Here is a 24384-nt window from a genome sequence, read left to right as displayed (position 1 = left end):
ACGCAGTGCAAGTGTTATTTTAAACGTCAAAACTTCTATGAAATTATGACGTATAAATAACATTTGCACTAGTTGCACTGCTAATACTGCTATCAAAATCATTGTAGAATTTTTTTGGTCTAACTCTATTCATTCACCAGTCAAGCTAACATGTAGATATAGGGTCAACTAAAAAACCAACCATAAACGCGAGCGCAGCGAGCGCGAAATTTTTTGTTGACAAATATCGCAAGGCCGGGTACCGATCTTCAACTAGGCCTAATAGTCTGAAGTTCCCCAGTGAGGCGAACTTTCATGCGAAGTTAAAGCCGTGCTTCAGGCTTCAGGATAAGTAGTTGAGCACAGAATCCAACCAATGACCATTGTATTAAAAACCGAGACCGCAGGCCGAGCATGGCGCAGCGAGGCTAAATGCTAAGCTGATGTAGAGGACATGTGGAACACAAACCAATGGTAAATTGAGGTAAAAAGTGAGGCTAAGGTCGAGCATTCGTATGATAAACTGTACTGGGGACACTTTTAAGAGTTTTTTCTTCGTTTTAATCAATTGTCAGCTGTTCAGCCTCGCAAAATATAAACTATTGAGAAAATCAACTTTGCGGCACTAGTTGAGCGTAGCCTTTAGCCTAGCTTAAAATTTGCCATTAGAGGTATGTAGGAAAAGGAATAAGTGAGTGAATAAGAGCAAAAAAGACATCGTTCGACTCGGGCCGACCTGATACTGGGGGCCCCGACATGCTTAATCCGGACCTGCTTAAAATCACCATTAAACGGTTCTAATGTAGTGAGGAAGCCGGACGAGTCCCGATAAGGCCTAGTTTACTCTCTGGGTTAGAATATCAGTCTGATGGCAGTCGCTTTCGTAAAAACTAGTGCCTACGCCAATTCTTGGGATTAGTTGTCAATTGGACCCCGGGCTCCCATTCCCATTGCCACGGCCCGGCAAAAATTCCGGTATCACGCGAGGAAGATGATGAGTTTTCTTATTATTTTCTTGCCCAGGGCCCAGTAACATGCGTCAGTGCTATCTCATTCACACCGATACAATTAGACAGTGTGCGCGTTATAGGTATTGACAGCCTCTTAAGACTGCGTCGACCGTCCAGTGGCGCCCTCATTAGTGGAATTGTATTTTATAATAAACCAATTAATTTCTGTACCTATACATGAATCAATATATGTAGGTATTAATATTGTTGTCCTACTTATTCCCCAACTTTTGGTCTTTGTCCGAAGTACCATTCCGTAAGTTTCGGCCCGGCCGAAAGGTTCGGCTAGTTTTTGGCCGAAACCGAAACTCCAGCCGTAACATGATTTTTTGGCCGAAACTGGCCGAAACCGAAACCGAAACCGAACCTTCGGTCGGACACTAGTTCACAGTAGGAATTTCCAATTGATTTTCTACCAATATACAGATTTTTATATTGTGGCAACATTAGGGGTTCGTAGTGCTGAGCTAAATAATTAGATGTTTTCGGTTTTTAATTTGGAATCCTATTTTTATTCAAAAACATGTGTTATGTCGAATTTTATGCAAATACTGAATATTCTGAAATTTACAAAGATTATTTTATATCTTAGATACAATTATAAAAAATAAAGACGCCAGCGATTTTTAGCGATTTTTATACAACACTATCAATTTTATTTTTATTGCGAATTAATGGCGTAGCCAGGTGAGTTTTCTTGTTTATTTCCTATTTTCATAGTGTTCTATGGCATTCAATTGTTTTGTCTAAATGTTTTTCAACGAGCAAAATATTATATCTCCATAAAGTCAAAATTTTTCCAGCTAATCTGTTTTTATTGCACATAAAACCATTCTAACGAGTAATGAACACGTATTGGATTTGTTCAGAATTTATTCGCTAGGATCATTGTCATCACTTTCACTTTTCACGCGTTTTAGTGGTTCTAGTGTGTATACGATGCAACAACCCGCAGTCGCCATGGATGAGTGAGTTCCCTTATACTTCGCATCGCGTTTGCTGGTTTCATTGTGTATAATTATGACAAGGTTACTCATCACTGATCACTCGGCGTTTTACATTAGCAGCGATTTGGTAGAGAAACTTGGCGCTCCTATATTTTCTTAGGCATGTAATGAAAATGGTTTGTTTGTTTTGCAGCACCATGTCGACTGTAACGAAAATGACCCGCACGGTTAAGAAACTGGAGGTGCCCAGACCATTGAAATCGACGACCAGTTCTGCTCATAACCGCAACTCTGTATTAGATGTCAAAATAAACTCTGGTGAGTATAGTTCTTTAACCCCAATAAGAATCTTATCAGACTGCCCTTGGTATGTACCTATCCTTGAAAATTGTTTATTTGAGTTTTAAATTGGCATTCAATTCAATCTTTTGTTTTCAGTGGATGATCTAATAGTGTTGACGGAAGCAGTGGCATATGAAATGATGCAGGGCAACTATGACCGTGCACTTCAAAGTAATGTTTCTACTATGTATTCTAACTTAAAGCTGTATGGGGCGCAGCTTGAAGCACTCTACAAAGATTTCCTTGATAGGTGAGAGATATGACTTCTTTTTTTATATATATGTTAGTTAATGGCATGAAAATATCACAGTAAGTTCATTTTGTTTCCTTTTTCAGATATTTTGTTGTGTTCCGCAATGGTTCGCAGGACGAACGCTTGGACAAGAAAACAAGGCTACATCTTCTTGAGTTAATTGAGCTGCGCGCTAAGCATTGGCAGACTTCAGACTATATGAGTCAGTATTATAGGCACCGTGGCACACATGCAGAGGTATATAACTTTTACATTAATTTAATTTAGTAATTTCTTCAACTAGATTTTCTTTGATGTCTTGGTTTCTGGGACAAAAAAAATTGAAATTGAAATTTTGTCCAGTGGTATCCTGTAATTTGTAGCATTAACTTTAGGTATGGTCATGTTTTCTCAGCTGGTTAATTATTTGGTGGTTTGGTTCCTAAAAACCGCCATAGGCCCCTGGGGTTCTTTATAAACAATACTTAGTGTGTGGGCAAACATATTATTAATAAACAAAGAGTTCATTATGAACTTGCAACTCGCCAAACTAATGCTACAAAAAATTTACCCACTTATATTTATGTCCCAATGGATTTCAAGTGGCCTACTTGAAAAGTACAACACTTTGTTTATGCATGCTAACTATGAAAGGTTTGTTTTGTAAAGTTTGATCCATTTATTATTTTTTTAAATAAAAGTATTGTTTCTCTACTCCAAACATGATTCTCTTAACTTTCAGTTCAATTTTCGTAGCCAGTGCTTATAGTTGTGTAGCGCAATGTCTAAATTGTCGGTGTATGTGCAGCCACTACTGGTGCCGACGATGGAAGGCGCGGGCGGGTCCGTGTCCCCGACGCTGGCTACGCCGCCCGAGCCGCCCGCGCTCCTGCAGCCAGGGGAGGTCATCAAGCCCTCTGGCAAGTTCCCCAAACCCACCAAGATCCCCGGCAAGAACTACTCTAAGGACGAGGTTGTTATTCGAAACGCTGATTCTGGAAAAGGTATGTCAATTGTAAACAAGATTTTTATGTTTACTCTATAATTGTTGACTGTACTTTTGGGGTCCATGGGCTCAAATCTATATCAGTATAGGGCATAATATGTTTGTGCAAAGAACAACAATATTTGCTCCTTGGACCTGTTTTGAGTATTTAGTAAGTACCAAACAAAAAGACAGATACTCTGCATGGTAATTCTAATTATCTAAGTCAATAAATCAGGGACAACAATGCATGATAATACAATGTGATGCTTATCTGTCTGTAGTTTTATCTTTCTGTTGTTCAATTGTTTAGCTTACTTTGCATGTTGATAATGATAAAAATTATCTTATTTTAAATCTAAAGGATTCTCTTGAATTGAGAATGGGGTTGGGGCCTACTGTTTCTATGGAACATGTAGATTTTATTATGATATTAAGTAAATATTTTTTGAGTATAAGTATATTATTATTAATTTAACTTTGGCATGTGGAATTTTATGTTGTATTAGGTACAATATTGTAATACTAATAGTGGTATACAATTCTCCTTTAATCCTTTACTCCTTTAATTAAATGGGTAGAAAATTCCGTGTGTATCAGCCACTGACTCAGTTATTTATTTATTATTTACACATCAAGACTGGATGTTTCAGTCGAAATTGTCGAAAACCAGCTATAGTAGTAGCAGAAGGAACGTGAGTCATAAACGTAGGGGTCAAAATTATAATAGGTAAAAATCTGATGCAAGACAAGCAGGAGTGATAGGCAGCAAGCGGCGATCCTGAAGTTGTATTGTGGTGTTACAGTGATGGGTATCAAGGGCAGGCGGGTGCACATGATCGAGGAGCTAAGTGACACGATCATATCGTTTCAGCGAGGTACGAACCACGGAGTGGCGCTTGCATGGTGACCGGGCTCTGCGATCTTCCCGCCCTTTCTGCCTATATCTAATGACATTCTAGCGACTGTGCTTTAACCTACTGTCTGTTGCGTGATAATAACACAAGATTAAGTGCATCTAATGGAGCAAGTGCCTTTACCTTAGTTTAGAGCAGTGTTTTTCAAACTTTTTCGTGATGCGACCCCCTTAGTACGAACTAAATTTTTCGCTTATATATTGTTTTAAGACTGGCAGAGACCCAGAGTTTGAAAAACACTGGTTTAGAGTAAAGGGTAGCCACATAAATGTTTGTCGTATTTTTCCAAGCTAATTGGACAAAAGGATAGTGGCGGCACTTACTCCACGGAAACACGTATTTGATATTTCTTTACTGGTGTTTTTGCATGGGGATTGGGTTAAGTAACTAATAAAATCGTATAGCAGTCTATTAACAACAATAATCATAAATAAAAGTCAAGGCACCTCATCATTAAAATGCATTTTCAGTAATCATGTTTCACAGCAACCAACCTAAAAATGTAATTGAGTTTTTTTACATTCTAATAACTTCATAACACCCATGACATATACTAATGGCTAATTTACATGATAATTCGTTTTGTAATGGAGATGTGGAATGTTTTTCAGTGAGCCCTGGTGCTAAGGAGCGCCTCGTCCAAATCACTGGACCCAATGAAGAAAATGTGAAGTGAGTTTTCTTTTAAGTGAAACTAAGATTTTGTGTTCATGATGTGCTCATGGTTTTAACAATATTTAATATTTTTCTTTATTCTTATAAACTTAAGCCTTCATAAAGCAGAGGGAATATATTAAAGATGCACCGGATAATCGGTTACTATCCCGTATCTGGCCTATCCGGCCATTATTTTAACATCCGGCCGGATACCGGTAACATTGCTTGATTTCGGAGTAAACAAAAATGGAATAAGAAACAGTCACGGCTATAATCGTACTCGTTTATTATTTTAAAACAATTTAAACATTCCACTCACTTGCACGCGCACTCATTTCGAACCTAGAAATGAGTCCGCGCGAAAGTTCACTACGAAACAGGTCAAAACCTGCATAATGCGTACCTGAAAAACCAAAATGTAGGTATAATTCGGCGGCCGAATACCGATTATTCGGCCGATGGTCAGGCCGAACATCCAGTATCCGGCCAAGCAACTATCCGTTGCATCTCTAGAATATATTTAACACTTTATAAGGCAGGGAGTAACAAATTATGCGAGATTGGATCATATCACTTTGATACAAAGTTCAAAATCGTGGGAAATATTATTTGTTAAAAATGCTAAATAATAGGTATGTTATTTGTCAAACGTAAGGGCATAAGTTCGACAGATCTCTATGGGATGATAGCTATCGCCCTATTACGTCGATCAGTTTGTTGATTTTGTGTTGTGTGTGGTGCAATCCAGAGTTAGTCGTAACCATCCGGGAAGCGAATATTGACGTCGTATTTTATGACAGCCACGCGAAGCATCTGATCGGCGACACGATCCGGCGCAACGCGTCGCCGGTGCGGCTGGAGGGCGCGCTGGAGGCCGGCGCCGCGACCGACGACAACGGCGACGACGCCGACGACGAGCCGCGCGCCAGGGAGGTAACGAAATCAACATGACACGATAGAATTAAGGCCTTGGTCTCTCATTGATCTATTAGCTAGCTTACCACGCAACCGGAAACAAAAGCCTAAGAGCTAGCGTTATTTTGTGAGATTCTTAGCTAACGTTGTACTTTGTGTTAAATAAAAATAATAATAATCAACATGTTTTCTTTCAGAAATCGCCACACAATAATCGAGCTTTACTTCATAGTTTTTCAACGAACGACGCAGCGTTAGGAGAATATAAATACACTGTGACTTTTGGTCAACATTCCATCAAAATCACGGGGCAGAATCTGGATCTCGTCAAGGTACTGTTATTTATCCTATTAGAATGAAATATTTTAGAATCTGCTTTGTAAATGTTTCCCCAGTTTTTCTCGTAGGGGGTGGGATTCGATTGCCGCGATGAGATTGGGATTCTTTTTATTTCAGAGTGTCGTATAAAAAAATACGGGTCATTAGGTTAACAAACCTTTTTATAATATGTATTTACGACCATGAACTCGTCAAATCCTAAAGTTGTGATATCTTGTGACTGAGCCCTCACGCTGGATCAATGCAGCTGCCGGTCGAAACAGTATACTATCCGCAAACCAAGCTGAGGATCGGAGTCGTAGAACTTCTCATTCGCAGTTCCAGCCCGAGATTAGAGATAGATAGATAGATCGGTTTGCGGATACCATAAAGTTCGTCGGGCATGGTGTAACGGGGACCCGTTGTGTCAGGCGTGGCTCACTCCGCGATTTCGTCGCGTCGCAACAAGTAGCTACAAGTACATCCGACCCACACCAAATCAAATCAAATCAAATCAAAAATATACTTTATTCATGTAGGCCTAGCAACAAGCTCTTATGACTCGTAATTAATCTTAATCTAATTATCAGAGCAATTTATTGATGTTAATATTATTCCATAATAAAATTGGATTATTGTACATATCAAATTTAACACTAAGAATTTCACAAAAGGATCGTCAAACATTAAAAAGATTGTATAAAAAAATACTAGTCTAGAATTTCTAGAATAAAATCTAAATGTCAAAAAAAAGCATAAGTAACAAAAGAAGTAGATAGTATTACATCGGAATATCCATTTCCTCATCAATAATCAAATATACCTAATAAATAAATAATCATTTCGAATAACAATTAATCCCACGTTGTAATATCATTCATGTAGTCTTGTGTGGTATAATAAGCTTTAGAAATAAGTTTACGCTTTACATAATTCTTAAATTTATTAATAGATAATTCAGTAATATGGTTTGGAAGTTTATTATAAAATCTTACACAATTACCCATGAATGATTTTTTAATTTTATGGAGCCGAGTGAAGGGCACTGCGAGCTTATGTTTATTTCTAGTATTAATATTATGAATTTCACAATTTTTCCTAAAATTTACAATATTTTTATGTACATACAGAATATTCTCATAAATGTATTGACAGTGCACTGTCATTATGTCAATTTCCTTAAATTTATCTCTAAGTGAGTCTCTATGGTTCATTTTGTATATTGCTCGAATAGCCCTCTTCTGCAGAACAAAAATGGTATTTATCTCTGAAGCACCGCCCCACAGTAAAATACCATATGCCATAATGCTATGGAAGTAACTAAAATATACTAATCGAGCTGTTTTCACGTCAGTTAACTGACGGATTTTGCTCACTGCAAAAGCTGCAGAACTCAGTCTATTCGAAAGAGTAGCAATATGGGGACCCCACTGGAGTTTAGAATCTAAAGTTATACCAAGAAAAACTGTACTATCAACTAATTCCAATTCCTCATCCTTCACAATGACACTTGTTTGCACATGCCTTACGTTACTACTAGTGACAAACTTAATACATTTAGTCTTTTTCTCATTTAACAATAAATTATTAACATTGAACCAATTTACTACTTTTGAAATGGCATTGTTTACATCATTGTAAGCTTGTTGCTGTCGTTTGACTTTGAAAATAAGTGAGGTGTCGTCTGCAAACAATACTATATCATGGTGGGTCTTAACAAGGAATGGCAAGTCATTTATGTAGATAAGGAACAGGAAAGGCCCCAATATTGACCCCTGTGGTACACCCATAGAGACCATGACCCAGGTGATCGCTGTCCATTCACATCGACCCTTTGTATTCTACCATTTAAGTAGGACTTAAGTAAATTCAGTGCCGATCCTCTAACTCCGTAATAATGAAGTTTCCTGATTAATGTTTCATGACAAACACAGTCGAAGGCCTTAGATAAATCACAGAAGACACCTAAAGCATCTCGTGACTCCTCCCAGGCATCGAAAATATGCTTAATTAGCTCAACACCGGCATCGGTTGTTGAGCGACCCCGTGTAAAACCAAACTGCTTATTATGCATCAAATTATTAACGTTAAAATGTCGTACTAATTGCGAAAGAACTAATTTTTCAAAAATCTTGCTAAATGTTGGTAGCACAGATATCGGTCTAAAGTTAGTGGGGTCAGAGCTGCTACCAGATTTAAATAAAGGAATTACTTTACTATGTTTCATTAGATCAGGAAACTCGCCGCAATCAACACTGTTGTTAAATATAACTACCAAGTCAGGCGCTACAATTTCTACTAAGGATTTGACAGCATGGACAGAGACTCCCCAGAGGTCATTAGTTTTTTTGACATTAATTGATTTAAACGCCTTTATTACATCTGAGGTACAAACATGTTCAAAATGAAGGTCTCCACAACACTCTGGAGCGTTATGTTTTAATAATGTAACAGCAGATGAGGGTGATGAATTTAAATCCTTAGTTGTGGATACTGGTACCTCGGTGAAAAATTTTTCAAATTCTGTAGCTACTTCTAAATTGGAATCTATAATTTTGTTATCAATGTTTAGTTTAAGCTCTTTAATTGTGTGTTTAGAGCGACCAGTCTCCACATTTATAACTTTCCAGGTTGCTTTAACAATGTCGAACTACTTTTTATTTTCTGACTTAGATAATTTCGCTTAGCTATATGACAATCTACTTTAAACTTCTTCGAATACTCTTTCACATGTTCTTTAAATTCATCACTCTGATTAAACCGCCGTTCCTCATATAAGGCATACAGTTCACGTCTTCTTTGATGTAAGTCCGCAGTAGCCCACTCACTAAAAACAGATGCACCACTAACTACGACCGATTCTGAGGTGAATATCGCATTATAATGATCCATAAAAGTGTGAAAGAATGAATTATACATACTATTAGGACTCATATCGGAAGACAAAAAGGGTAGCGCCTGAACTAAACTTAGCTTCATTCTTTCCACGCGGTCCGAGGTTACTGGTACAAAAGTTATTTGTTTTCTCATGGTATTTTTCCTTAATGCCTCAAATACCATTAATTGACCTAAGTGGTCTGATTCTAAATTGCTGATAACTTTTTTAGCAATAGGAAAAATATCTGTGAAAATATTATCTATACAGGTTGCACTAGTAGCAGTCACTCTAGTGGGCTCCATAAACATGTGGTTGAGATTACAAGATTTAAAAAGATTCAATAATCTACAAGACATTGTTGAATTTTCCATAATATTTACATTAAAGTCGCCGCATATAAGCAATTTCTTACTAGAAGATGATATTTTAAGTAGGGCAGATTCCATTATGTTTTCAAATAATTCAAAATTACTTAATGGCGGCCTATACACACAGACAACAATAAATTGCTCTAATTCTACTGCACTTAGTTCTATAGTCCGTTCAACAGACATGGATACAATGTCCTTACGTTCCTTAAATTTTAACTGACTATTTAATATAATTAATGACCCACCATGTATGGAACTAAGTCTGGTGAACGAACTTCCCGCCTGGTGATTATTAAATTGGGGCATTAATTCATTATTATTTAACCAATGTTCAGTAAGACATAAAATATCAATATTAAAATCATTCAAAAAAAGTTCTATCTGTAAATTTTTTCCTCTAATACATTGAATATTTTGATGCACCAGGTGGATATACTTTCCATGTTTGCAGTATTTTTCATTATATTTATTTAAAACTAAATTGCCAGAGACAGAATCTTTTGTCTTAACACCTAGTTTAAATCTATTAAATCATTGGTTATGACTGGAACCAATTCCATGTTCATACTGGGCTGCTCAATAGGAGCAGAATTGTCTGCCAAATTCTTGGCAGAAATGTCAAGTAAATATGATAGCGATAAAGCTATTTGTCTTTTGTAATAATTTGAAAGGCAACACTTGCCTTTAGTCAAAAACACCATAGGCATATGGTATTTACTAACAAGATTGTTAGTGTCAAACCAATTTTGGTTTCGGTGGGAAGCCATAAGCCGCCACCTAGCGGTCATATCTGTCCTAATCGTAACAGACGCGTTTTGTTAGAGAGTGAATCTTCTGTACCCAGTAGTATTATTTATTCTGTGGTTGTGTATGTGCGCAGACCGCGAAGCTGGTGCTGGACGAGTACTTCGAGAGCGCGGGCGCGCTGGAGGCGTGGGGCGCGGGCTCGGGCGACTTCTTCACGCTGTCGCAGCGCCCGCAGGCCGCGCTGCTGCTGCGCACCGACCCCGAGCTCAACGGCGACCGCGACGACGACGTGTTCGCACCCCCGGCCAACCCCGCCGCCGCCCAGGACGAGCCAGGTATGCACCCGGGGGCAGATACCTAACTTCACAAGTAAACTCTTTCTCCAATCTTTCCTATCCTTACATGTTACATGAGTATTTGGCCGCTCCGGAATACTTTTAATCATTGGATCAGATTGAGGGCCCGACTTTAACATTTCGTAATTTCGTTCTGTCTCTCGTCACTCTTTAAGGCGGAATTCCACCAGCACAAGCATATTCAGTACAAAAATGCTCGTGCCGCACTGTGGTGGAATCCCGCCTTTTCATAAACGAGACCCTTTGATTGTTCACAAACCTAATTGCGACGAGATAAGATCCACCAGGGTTCAATTAAGTGGGTTGTTTAATTTACTTTACAATTACAAGCCCGATTTTTAGGCCGCATTCGCGTTGTAAGGTACTTAGTCTAACGTTGGCGAGAAAATAGATAATATACGCGTAAAGAATTCATTATTTATTTTAACGACATACAGTCGCCATCAGATATATCGGAACGTCCGAGGTGCTCAAAAATATGTAAACACGCACTCTAACGCCTTGACAATAGAGGCGTGTTCAGATATTTGTGAACACCTTGGCCGCTCCGATATATCTGATGGCGACTGTACACCAAGGGCGGGAGCTTAATTGTTAATACATGAACATATTCATTAAGTCTCAAAATATAAAACGTGACGAAGTAATTTTGCAGTTAAACCGCGGTTCCTATAATGGACAAATATGAATATCCCTGGGTGATTTTAATAGACGTAAATTAAGAATTTCATAAGACATACTTGTCCAATATTTTCACCTGTATGATCTTAAGTTGATATCGTGAAAATAATTATTGTATTGATTAATGTTACGTAAAAATTTTGGCACGAACGCTGCTGTCCTAAATAAATGCAGTAATTCAGCTTTGATATCTAGTTCTTTTTGCAGAGTTAGTAGTCGACAATACTATTCATAACTTTAATAGCATGTAAAGGCGTTTCAAGATTCGAATCTAACGTAGCATGACTTGAGTGTGATAGTTTATTTCATAAGAGTATACAATATTGTATCGACTGACTGAAGCATGTAGTTTTTTATTTAGGTTCGGAAGTTGGCCATGACTACGTCTATCCACTATACAGGTTGACTTAAGAGACGTAATCGGGAATAAACTATATTTTAGTTGATTAACTATTGTCACTATTTGTCACCCTATTTTGACACTATCTCGAGGGTGACTAAATAATATAAAATTATTTTTTTATTTCCTTTTTTAAACAGCTTTTAAAATTCTGCGTCTTTGGCGTCTTGTTATTCCAGGCCACGTCTCCTGAATCATCCTGTTTCCGACTCATTTAAATAGTCACGGTAACAGTTTGTGTGTCATTCATATAATGGTGTTCAGACTACATAAATATGTATTTATCTGGCATTCATATGATATATTAATATTGTATATTTTTTTCAAATCGACATTCTATCACATCAATCCACGGTCGCGGTAGCGGGTCTTCCAAATTTATCGCATTCCCAAAGTAGTACGGATTCTTAGCGTCCAATTACGGTCCTATCCGACAGAGCATGAAACTTCATAGATACAAAAAATAGAAGTGTAAACAAATTTTCAAGTGGCTAAAAAATATTAAGAAGAGCTTGGTAAGTTGTCAAGATACAGGCGGTGATTATAAAAGTCCATTAAATGTTGGTCCATGTTCAATGTTCCTCATTCACATTCTTGCTTGGCCTTTGCCTACTTTCATTTCTCGCTGTCGCCAACATTAACGCGACACACAGTTTGAAAACGGGGCAAACCTCCATTCAAAAAGAAACTGATGCAAATCTTACACTTAGGGCCACTTGCACCATTCACTAACCCGGGGTTAACCGGTTAAACCTGGAGTTACCATGGTTACCAGTACAATTTGACACTGGGTTCACGGTTTAACCGGTTAACCTCTGGTTAGTGGGATGGTGCAAATGGCGCTTAAGGAATTGCTTAGTGGCAGTCTCTTTGTAGCTTGAACCATTTATACAAAGAAACACGGGGGTTGAGAAATATAACTTGACGACTGATTTCTATTCGTTTAAAATAGTACCTACAAAAGCTTCACTTGCCTGTCAGTTTCATGCTCTCTGCCAAATAGGGGCTTTTTTAACGTGATAAGGCAAGAAGCCGTGCTATCGAGGAACATTTTTAACAAATCATCCATGATCGCTCAAACCTGCCGTCACTCCAGCAGGTCTCAAATTAGATATCAGTAACGATCATCCCGCTAAACACAGAATCGACGACTCTACCCTTCATCGCTTGCTTCGTAGTTTTTATTTTCCTACGAAATATGTATTGCTATATGCTATTTGAACCACCTCTTTATTCATTATTTTTCTGTGTAAATCCCGAGATAAGCCTAAAATCTCATACCAAAAGGAAATATCTGTGAGACCGAGCTTTGCTCGGAAAACATATAAAAACTCGAAAATAAGAATGAGAATAATTTATTGAGAAAACCTTATTGCTAATGTTACATTATGCGTGAACGTTTACATTTTACGTATATTGTTACGTGCGCCTGAACTAGGAATATAATCCTGTATCTCAAGCAAAGAAAATGTGCGTTTTCCCAGAGATAAAACCTAGCTAGATTGATTTTTCGCCCCCGAAAACCCCCAAACATCAAATTTCATTGAAATCGTTAGAGCCGTTTCCGAGATCCCCGAAGTATATATATATATATATATATATATATATATATATATATATATATACATATACATATATATATATATATATAAATAAATAAATAAATATACAAGAATTGCTCGTTTAAAGGTATAAGATAAAAAAAAAGTTAAAGCAATTATGTACAACTGATAAAGAGTAAAGACATTATTTCTAAAAGTAATCTAGAATATTTTCTATGTACCTAATCAAAGGGAAGGACCTTGTTATAGGACCCTGTTGGGAGAGGATTTGATATCATTAAAGTAGCCTAATACAAATATGATTTAAGATGCGTGATAAGATAAAATAGTCTTCGGGTATGATGGTCGAGTTTTGTCGTTCCGCGATAAACGTCACAAATGCGGCCATCATAGACCCCTCGACCAATTTCGAATGCATGTTGCTCTGGTGTGTCAAAATAAAACCTGCGCGTAAGATGTGGTAGAGTAGTCGTTTCGTTGTCGGCCGTGTGATGTGTTGGTGTGCGCGAGTGTGACGGCTGTGTGTCGCAGCGGCCGACGACGCGGTGCCGCGCCGCCCGCGCTTTTCGCGCGCCGCCTCCACCGACAAGAACCAAGGTCAGTACCGATATTGTTCGGCGTCACGTGTTCCAATATGAGTTACACTGAGGGTGCTACATATTCAAGTGTCTGTAAGTATATTCCCAAGAATGTTTAAAGTCTTGGGAGTCTGTACCTGTAGATACTTGGAAACGGCTGCTTAGCCCCCCCAGGAAGGAGTATAAGTTCACCTACTGCGGTGCAATCACCGGGAACTAACAAATGTCTGGTTTTTGAATTTTTGCACAAATCGAAATATTGTGATTCCTTTCAATTAAACATTCATTATCATCAACAACTTAAATACGTCCCACTGCTCGTGACGGTCTCCCTTGCTATTGCTAACGCAATGCAGATTGATAACTTTAAACATTAAAATTATTCGTCCAAACATTCTCGGTGTGACTCGTATTTGTGCTCACCTTCCGAGCACACCTTTCCGTCGTAATCGTTCAGAACACGGCATTCCATCCACGCCCCACTTAGCAGAGATTGCGCACCACGCCCGCTGTTTTCTGCAATCGGATGCAGAAAAAGCGATAATGATTAGGTAAAGTTATGCAAATCGTAATCGATAATTAGTATCCGCTGTGCGGTTCTCGCGTGTTTTGAGCTTATTCCGGTTATCCGCATATGGGAATATAAGTATACTACTTTACGTGAAAGCAATCAATATTTATTCTGTACACATCGCCATTAACGGCAATAGCCGTTATTAGCCGTTATTAAAAATATCTAATTGCGATCTCTGTTAACGTGGCGGCAGATGTTATCTGCTACATGTGTTGTTATAAGCTATTTATTACCTACTGTAAAAGATAATCATTATCCTAACTACTCTAACTACAGGAGTGGCCGTTCTCTGGTTAAATAACACTATTATGTAAAATTATTCGTCTATAACATGTTGAATGTATTTTCATGTCGCGCATTTCTTCATTTCATCCATGTTGACCAGTACCTTCATGTCATGTAAAACCTAGTATGCAGAAGTCAGTCAATAACTTACGTATTTATTTGTGTTTCCTGGCTGATAATGGATGGCTGGCTATTTCAGATTTACATTATAAAACCTTTTGTTTTCGAGCTGCTGCTTCAGTTGAGCCAATATTTTAACATCAATTTCCTACTATCTTGTTATTTTTAATGGAATGTCCACCTATACTAAACCACATGAAATAATTTAAATAACCTAACATCAATAAATGCATTTTAAGAGCTTATTTACGTTGCACTCGTTTTCAGCGTTTCGTTTGACCAAAGCACGGACCGCAAAATCTGTCTCAGAGATTTGAGATGCTTTCGTGTAGTAAAGTTTCCAAAGTCAATGAAGCACTAGTGTTTACATATTATCATTTATCAGCCTTAAAAGAAGTTTATGGAATTTGAACAAAGCATGGTGCATATGAAGCTTGCGCGAGACATAGATGTGTCCAAATTCCATGAGCACTAGTCTTTTATCGTCGATATGTTACGGTGAAGTTTTAGGCCGCCAGGGCTTCATATCGATCGACCGTCGACGTGTATAATGGTCGGTCTCGTTCTAAGCGGTGATTTGGTGCGCAGGGCCGGGCGGCGCCGGCGTGCGGCAGACGTACACGTACGAGACGCTGGTGCAGTACGCGGACTCGCCGCTCAGCAAGCTGCCGCCGGCCGGGCTGGCCGCCTTCCCGCCGGAGCTGGCGCGCAAGGTAACGCACTGCGCGCGCCGCGCCGCGCCGCCCCCTCCCCCTCCCTCCGCGCGCCGCGCCGTGGCGCCGCTGCGCGTGTGGGCGCCGCTGCGCCACCCCAACTACCTCGCCGCGCTGCTCTGCCGCAACTTCTACTGAGCGGCCGAGGCATCCGGACCCGAACGGTGTCCTCGAGGCTGCGATGTCTAGTGATTTTTTATTACCGGGATGATTCGAAAGTTTTCTATCGGGACGATAGTTTAGTTTTCTTTTGGAGCCGTTTCGACGGCGATGTTAGTTTATTTGCGAGCGCGGCGAGGGGGCGATCGTTCCTTCCGCGTCCTACTCGTCCGTAGAGTCTCTGAGAGCCGGACTTTGCCCGCAGCCGGAGGGAGCGGGCGCCGGGCGCGGCGACGCCGACTACTAGCGGCCGCGGAACCTCTCTCCTCTCCCTCCGCTCGATCCCATCCCGACCTCCCGTCCAGGCCGCCCGACGAACCCAAACCTTCTTTATAAAAATGTTTTTTATAAGCCAGTTTGAGATCCCACCCCGGTCGTGTGCCGCCGGCGTCGGATCGGTCCTAATGTAAAGTCGCTTGCATGTTTTCGGCTGGTTTGTTGTATTGTAGTAGTTCCGTCGTGAGTTTTCTAGTTCCGTGATCGGCAACTGAGATTAACTATGACACCGGTTGAAGTTGGAAATGCACTGAAAACATTCAAACGCTTTAAATTACTTACTCGTAGCGTCAATATATTGTACACTGCGTAACACTAATTCATTTGTACTAATTAAATTACGCATTGAGCTTGTATGTTTGCACCTCCACATACTAACCTTTGTACAAATTGGCTTTTGGGCTTCAACATTCTTTTTTATGTATATTCTGAACATATCTATTGCTTTAAAAATTCTATCTTAATGTTGTGATTAACTAACTAGTCGTTCCCTCCAGTATTTTAGCAGTCATGCTAAGTATAAATGTTAATGATTACCTCAAGGGTCCTGTGATTTAAATAGAGTAGGTAAGAATAGCTTCGAGACATAAGACTGACTCTAGCGTAGTCTGATGTACTAGCTACAAGCTGATCTCGGAGGGTGCTGCGGCAGTCATCGCTCGGTGCCCACCACTGTGTACGCGAGTATTATTAGTCTCATAACTACCAAAATCAAAGATAGTGATCCATACATTATGACGTATAAAATAATAAAAAAATGGTTCCAGAAACATAAAAAAATAAAACAGCCGTTTGAACAGCTTCGCGAGAGCCATAGCCAGTCTGTTATAGATCTAGACGAATCTAATGAGACTGAAAATAGGAAGCGGAAATCATCTTCAGTTGATTTGAGTGAAATAGTCAAGGCGAAGATCAAAAAATGGATCACAACTCAAGTGTTATTGTCATACAAGACAATGATCATTTATCTAATGCGACTCCACAGAAAAAGCGAAGTCCACTTCATGGCTCTACACCTCTTGGCGGGAGACAGAGCACAAATTTTATAGATTTAAATGTGTCTGCAATAAAAAATGCAAAGCTAATAAATAACTTTAACCGTGAAGTATCAAATTTAACATCAGATATAAAGAGTGGGATCCCTGTGAACAAACAATAATATAACAGTAGACCTCACAGGAGAGGTGCAGGGAACAAGTAAGCAGGAAAATACTATTAGTAATAAATATGACAAACAATACATTATGACTTAAAACTTTATGTCAAACGAAACCCTATTTATTTAATTTGATGAACAGCAAATATCCAAGAATCAACGACCAACAGCATTACCTAGCAACGACATAACACCTTTACTCCATTGCAATAAGAGCTAAAAACGCATAAATATATGTGAAGTAAATACAGTAGCGTGCAGCGATAATCATAAATTAGTTGTTTAAATAATTATCGATGGCATAGATACAGCCGATTGGCGTAATTGGGGGCCTTGGCACCGATGCCGGTTTTCACGCTAAAGGAAATTTCTTTTCCTATCCTCTACCCGCCCAGAGACCTATAAAAAGGTTTGCCGTTCCATTCTATTTTCAATTATATTTCTGACAAATCAAAATTGCAATTGTTTTGGCGAGTTTTGACGTGTGTCCACACGGGAGCTAATAGTGGCTATGTCGCTCCATCCGATGGATCACTATCTTTGATTTTGGTAGTTATGAGTTATTACTTTTAGGAAACTTAAATTACCTGTTGATTGAAGATCTGATTAGAAATGTCAAAGACTGAATAATAATTATTAATACTATTTTTATAGGTTTATTAGAATTAAATTCACATTGAATTTACTGGTTAAGTGTTTTGACTTGTTAAATTTTATATGCATAAGTTTACATAAATCCTTGTTGACAATGATGCTATGAAGTGTTTACTAGATACGAATTCACTAATTCAATGTTTGTGTCGTTTTCACGCTACTCGGACAGAATGGGTATTCGAGAGGGGTTCGTTACAGGTAAAAAATGATTAGGATTTTTCGAATTAAAGACGATCTCAGTGAGGTTCCAAATTACGCTGTTAACATTCTATTTAATGTTAATTTATTTAATTGGTATAATTTTTTCTTAAATATTAACAAAATTATTAGTGTTATTTCACTTTTGTTTTCAATTCGATTTCGTAATAAAACATGAAACAAAACAGTCTTTCCTTGCTCGTAGCTTTATTAACTCCCTTCCTTCAAAAATCTTCGCTTTTCCACTATACGAGCCGATACAGACGGACTGCAACCCGACTGCAATTTGTATGGGCACGGCACGCCAACTGCAATGTCGGCGTGCAGTTCCCATACAAGTTGCAGTCCGTCTGTATCGGCCCTGCTTAGACCATGATAGAATATAATTACATATAGGTAAATAACATAATAATTCTTCATGCATTCGATTTTATTATTAAATAATTTTCAGTTTTCTATCATGGTCCTATGTCATTGTGTCTAACTTTTCTGCACCATTTGCTACTAATGAATCTAACGATGCAATACTAACACGTTTACAGGTTATCACTGGCACATCACTGTCAAACCTTATCACGCAAAAATGTTGACAAACGAGAATTACTGGGAAACATGGTTAGGACTAAAATGATTTTCATTTTCACTGGGTGAACGTTTTGAACAGTCCTCGTTCGTCAGCATTTTTAGTTCCTGCACTATGGAAAAGGTGGTCAACAACCATGTGGGTGCAACAATAATCGGACTAATCGGAGCATGTGGAGAAAGCAGAGACAAAGTAAATCAGCAGCGTGCCTCATAAATGCTGTCTTTTGTTGTCTTTGAATAGGTCAAAAGTACATGGCATAACATAAGGCATACAGACTGTGAATATTAGTGACATTAAAGGCCGGATTCGACCAGTGTGAGGCATAAGCATACTCAGTATAAAAATGCTTGTGCCGCACACTGGTGGAATCCCGCCTTGAGTATATGTTGTGGATAGAACATTTGGCGAAGCTTAGAAGTCAATTAAACTTACATTGTGACATCTAAATGATGATACTTATCCGTACATGTATTGGCGCGAGCGAGACGCACGGGCGACTGACATTTTGATCTCACAATGCAAGTTTTGGATTGGCCTCTTAGTTATACAATTATTATATTGGTGTGAGCATGAGTACCAACTTGGAAGCACGGGTTAAGGTTATCGCACACATCAACCCGGTACCTATCGTCTATCATTGTAGCCATTACAGGCATCGTAAGCAGGGCGTCATCCCGATGTAGCGTAGGTATATACGCTACATCTGGTTGACGCCCTATATAGGTAGGCGAGGCGATGTCGGCTTGGTGCTCATAAGGTGTGCAATGCATGTGTGTTAAGTGCATTGGAGTTTGGAATAACATATGAAGAGTGAACTAGCCCCGGGTGCTGGTTGATAGCGCATTAACCTTAAACCGCGTGTGATCAACAGAGCTGCCTGGAGTTCGACAGCGTCAGCTACCTAAAGAAGGTGCGCGCCGCGGCCGGGACCACCGTGGCCGCCGTGGACGCGCCCGACTCTCCTGAACCGGAGTAACCAGATCTACAACGGTGTCTAGCAGCTCGCCTATACCTCACAATATATCGCCATTATATTGTTCACAATATTCTATATTCACATTTTTGACTAACCCATACATAATTATATAGGTACTCAACCAATGTGATCGGGGTTCACAGGTGGCATTCTTGAATTCTACTAGTATCAAACCAGTAAGTACTCAAGTCATGTGTTTAGTCTAATTGCGGCCCAAGACCCCATAGTCGATTTCTTAAGGCTACGCATCACAGACCATGCTAAGCAAGCAGCCTGTCTGTGCGGTCATAGCCTTTGAGTAGGTAATAGGTTGAGAATCAACACTGGTCCTAGAGTCTGTGCGGAAAGAGAAGAGTCGTGGGATTTGAGGGCGCGCCAGTGCTATTTTATGGTTTTTGCTATGCTGACAACACTGGTCACGTGATTATAGTACGACACTAAAGGCCATGATACTTGAATCCCTTTTGTTCTGGTTTTTTACCACGGCTTACTAAACGGACCCTGGTGGTGGTGTCGGCTCGTCAACTCAATCCTCTGATTTAGCGCAGGCACTAGTTTTCTTTTTAAAACACACTCTTGTTTTTATGTCTCAGATACTAAAAAGTGACAGTGCGATTGACAAAACTGCTAAAACTAGTTAAGAATCTGCCCAATACAGCTGTAATTTTAGTACCAAACAAGATAGAGTCTCATTTATGTACTGCCTAATCTGTGCAGTCCAACAGTTATTTTAATACAAAACCGGGTAGATCGAATAGAAATTGGGCAATAGAACTGTAATTTTACTATCTGGGATATATTTCACCCATTGTAAACTTGACTTGTAATGTATGTGTACATTATTAATAATAAATATGAATATGAATAAAAATAGTGCATAAGTAGGTAGGCCTTATTGAGATATGTCCGGTTCTCTTATCTCACGATATTTTACTTCGCCAAAAAGTCACTGCTAAATATGAAATATAATTTCGTAACTAACAGAACCTAGTAAACGAACTTACAAATAAAGAAATATTTTATAAGAAAAAGTTTCATTCTTTGTAATCGAAGTCTGAATTAAAATATTCAATGTCACTTATGTTTGAGCTAGCTTCAGAACAATCAGGGACACTCATAGAACTATCTTCATCTGAACTGGATGTGCTTGAATCCGGCACGTAGATTACGAATTCTTGTGTATCACCTACTTAGCGGTCTTTTATCGTAGGTAGGTAGGTAGGATTACACAATCCTGAAAAAGAAATTACATAAATATGCATAAAATGGCAAGTATCAAGACTATTTGTCAGTTATTTTAAAGATCATGAATGACCTGCATATTTATGAAGATTAATATATTTTGAATGAATATACTTACCGATTATGTACTGGAGACAAGTTACTTAGTGGGCTTATTAAATAGGTAATTATTTTATATTAAATACAACATCATTACCCGTGAATAGCGGCGCGACTTTTTGTAAGTCTATAGTCGGCTTTTAGCCGTTTTCTTCCCGCTGACAAAACCGAACAATGTTAAATATAATTTTCCTTGTGGTTTTATGTACGGTTTTATCGTGCTTTGAAAATATTTTATACGTAAAACTTGCGGTTTTTGTTAACAAAAATATACAATGACAGAAGTTTGTTTACTTTTTACAAGACAGGTGTCAAAGGTTTGATTGCCATATAAAATTTAAAATGTTAGTTCCCGTTTCTGCCACGACTCTTCTCTTTCCGCACAGACTCTACCTATGTACTTGTAAAAGTAGTAAATCATTTAGAATGGTTTATAAATGACCACCTACATCATCCAAAGTAAAGCCAGATTTTTTTACAATAGATTTTAGTTCTATTATTCTTTACGGCGTTTTTATTGTAGTAAAATGACAGCAATTTATTGTGATGAAATGATGATGACTTAACCTTTTGACGTCGTCTAAATAATATCTAAACTTGAAGATTCCTATAATACGGCAGCAACAAAAGCTAGTTGTTTAAATTTAGAATACTCATTTAGTACAGTTGCCATCAGATATATCGGAGCGGCTAAGTTGTTAAAAAATATCTGAACAGAACAAAACCTCTATTAATTAGCAAGACGTTAAAGTGCATGTTCAGATATTTTTGAACATCTTGGCCGCTCTGACATATCTCATAGCGACTGTGTAGGTATAATAAACTTGCAATGGGCAGCTGTGGGACACGGCACAAATAAGCATAGACATTAGGTATAGGATGATTGAGAGAATTGCATCAAGTGTAAACATGTTAACCCGTTTAGAACTACTGACTGCCACTTCCACTAGATGCGCCAGCACTAGTCTTCCTTTTTTATGCACTTTAGGTGTACACATTATTACTAAAAGTATTGACAAGCCAAATTAGAGGGTATTTATTTTTCCTTAACTATTAGTATGTACCTCATATCATTAAACTTGTTTTAAGAATGCTTTGAACTAAAGTTTTGGACACTCAGGCCAGAACGCCGTTCACAGCCATTTGATCTCCTGAGAGTATATTTTTTATAAAAATGAGCGCACTCCATGCATGAGTAGCCTCGCTCATTTTTAATTATTCATTCAGAGAAGGAAACGTCGAGGTGGCTAATCTCCACATCAAAGATTCATTGATTCTATGAGATGTATAAAGCCTGACCAGGAATATATGATCACGCGCCATGTTGCGGAATTTCATTGGAACTATTTTTTTCATAATATACTGAACTGTCACCAATGTTACCATACACAAGCGCCCTCTTGACAATGATTACTGGTCAGGCTTTACCTACCCCGAATTTAGACGGTTGAAGACGTCGCTGTATGACGCCATGTTTTGTGGTACGGTACCTAACTAAATTGACTGCTTTGTCCTATTTCTATGAAACTGACAAACATTAACGTTTAATTAAACATTACCACATATTGTCAGGTGACAAGCAAAAGTCACTCACTACTAAAAATATTTAAATAAAAATCAACCTTCTGTAAGTACTAATATGGTTCACTATGGCTATGAACTTGTGGTAGTAATTAGTGAGTTTTGCTTGTCATTTGACGATATTGTATGGAGCCGTTCAGCGCCATCTATATTTGCTGTCAAATTCCAAACAAGAATTTGTCATAGGCTAAATACATGTAATACAAACAATAAGTCGTATATGTCGGCGGCCGATCGTAAAATCAGGCATATCGTGAAATTCCTAGGCATATCGTGAAACATGAAGATCTTTAACTCGTTCCCTGAGTCGACTCCTATATCTGGGCAGTTTGCCCTTCGGGCATCTGAAGCAACTTAACGAACCTATCCTACCTATATGTTGGTAAAATGTGGCTATCGTCAAAACATTACACAGGAACATTACGATCTGCCTGATCTTACCATCGGCCGCCGTCATCTATACAGAGTGATGTTCCTACAAGTTTCACTAGATGGCGTCACTATATGAACTATATTGACTTCGATTGCGATCAATTGAAACTATTCAGGAGACAATCATTTGTGGTGATTAGCAATAGTTTGTTTACTCGCCTCTGGTCCATTGTATTACTTATACGGTTCTGAATGATAAATTGATAATATACGTATATGTTTCACTTACTCAAAATATTGACCACTCCTAATAGACCGTGTATTTCATTCGAATCATTACATAGTTTCCATCCGTACTTAGTCACCTGATAAGTACAGTCAGCAACAGATCGTAAATGGACAACGTGTATATCCACGATTTTACTTTTTGTTATATCTTTTGTATTGGATGGTGCTATTTCTGCTGACAGTGTCGCAATCATTATTTTCCAGTCGTCATCGTTAGTTTTATTATCTTGACTATGCTGAAATGTTTACGGCTAGTGTAGGTACATCATCAGGAAGCAATATTCCTGTGTTTAAACAGTGATGTTCATCGCAGAGAATGATAACTCATCAATACGCAAATAAAACATTTCAGACTAGTTTACTCTGTATCTTTTGTAAGAGTCCATTTTATTTACTTTTGTATATATTGACTGTAACGGGCCTCGGTCCCGATGTCAGAGTGATTCCATTTACTATAAGACGAATGCATGCATTTCTTTTGAGTGTCTGTGTGATCATTTTCAGACTTTGTAATTACTAATTAGTGTCTAGTCTCGACGAGTAGTTTTATCGATTCTCACTATTTCGTAAGTGCTATATCTTTTGAAGAAAGCCTGGCAATTCATTTATAAATATATATTAAATGACTGTTGGAGTTGGTAGACAAATAACGGTAAAATATATTTTAGATTTAGATTTATTTTTAACCATTAGAACTATTGCAATTGCTGTGCACTAAACCAAATAATTGTTGATTTCGTAAATCTATTGAAACTAACATGTTTATTTCTTATTGGAGTCTATCTATTGTTATGGTAATTGGCAGGCTTTCTTTATACCAGTGTTTATTTATTTTGGTTGCCTAAAGAAAAGAAAGTATATTTTAGTAAGACTGTTCATTTCAATTAAAAAATTGGCTTAAAGCTCGATCAATCATGGGTTGTAACGAGGTTTTTTTTTTAATTTTATTTACACATTAATGATATCCCTCGGGAGGGAGTCCTCAAATGCACAGATGTATTGCCATTAATAAATATTATAGGAACTTTATATTCGTTTACAATATACTCGGTGCTTTGAACAAGTATTATTGTCATTCAAGGGGTAATAGGTTACTTACCTATCTAAATATTCTATTCACCTCGTGTAAAAAATATTTACACTGTTTTTTATGAAACAAGGTAAAGCGTTATTATTATTTAAAATATTACTAAATTTTCTAATAAATATGTGTTTTATTTTTAATATTCA

The 24384-nt window shown here is 38.3% G+C and overlaps 1 protein-coding gene across 7 annotated transcripts; it reads left to right on the top strand.

The window, feature by feature from the left end:
* Positions 1–1548: 1548 nt before the first annotated feature.
* Positions 1549–24360, top strand: LOC134790565 (eukaryotic translation initiation factor 4E-binding protein Mextli). 7 transcript variants are annotated; one of them, XR_010144197.1, is made up of 14 exons: positions 1713–1957; positions 2130–2254; positions 2375–2528; positions 2615–2768; positions 3319–3514; positions 4302–4373; positions 5024–5084; positions 5870–6002; positions 6182–6316; positions 10432–10633; positions 13829–13894; positions 15443–15567; positions 19468–19898; positions 21300–24360. XR_010144197.1 is itself a non-coding variant. In XM_063761409.1 (13 exons), exons 2-13 carry the CDS (start codon positions 2134–2136, stop codon positions 19570–19572), a joined length of 1524 nt encoding a protein of 507 aa, XP_063617479.1. In that variant the 5' UTR covers positions 1549–1676; positions 2130–2133; the 3' UTR covers positions 19573–24360. The 7 variants fall into 7 exon arrangements, 6 of the variants coding, with proteins under 6 accessions (XP_063617479.1, XP_063617477.1, XP_063617480.1 ...); XM_063761409.1 differs by lacking the exon at positions 1713–1957 and adding an exon at positions 1549–1676 and having other exon boundaries at positions 19468–24360; XM_063761407.1 differs by having other exon boundaries at positions 19468–24360.
* Positions 24361–24384: the final 24 nt, after the last annotated feature.

The sequence above is a fragment of the Cydia splendana genome, chromosome 5 (assembly GCF_910591565.1).
Source record: "Cydia splendana chromosome 5, ilCydSple1.2, whole genome shotgun sequence".
NCBI classification, from domain to species: domain Eukaryota; kingdom Metazoa; phylum Arthropoda; class Insecta; order Lepidoptera; family Tortricidae; genus Cydia; species Cydia splendana.
Note: the sequence above shows the minus strand (reverse complement) of the source record. Positions and strands in the feature narration are given on the sequence as shown.

Excerpts from the sequence above, each read along its gene's own strand:
- LOC134790565 (XM_063761407.1), top strand. The coding sequence starts at position 1,929 with ATGCAACAACCCGCAGTCGCCATGGATGA. Across the intron at positions 5,085-5,869 it reads CCCAATGAAGAAAATGTGAA|CCACGCGAAGCATCTGATCG; the intron begins GTGAGTTTTCTT and ends ATTTTATGACAG. Across the intron at positions 13,895-15,442 it reads CTCCACCGACAAGAACCAAG|GGCCGGGCGGCGCCGGCGTG; the intron begins GTCAGTACCGAT and ends TTTGGTGCGCAG.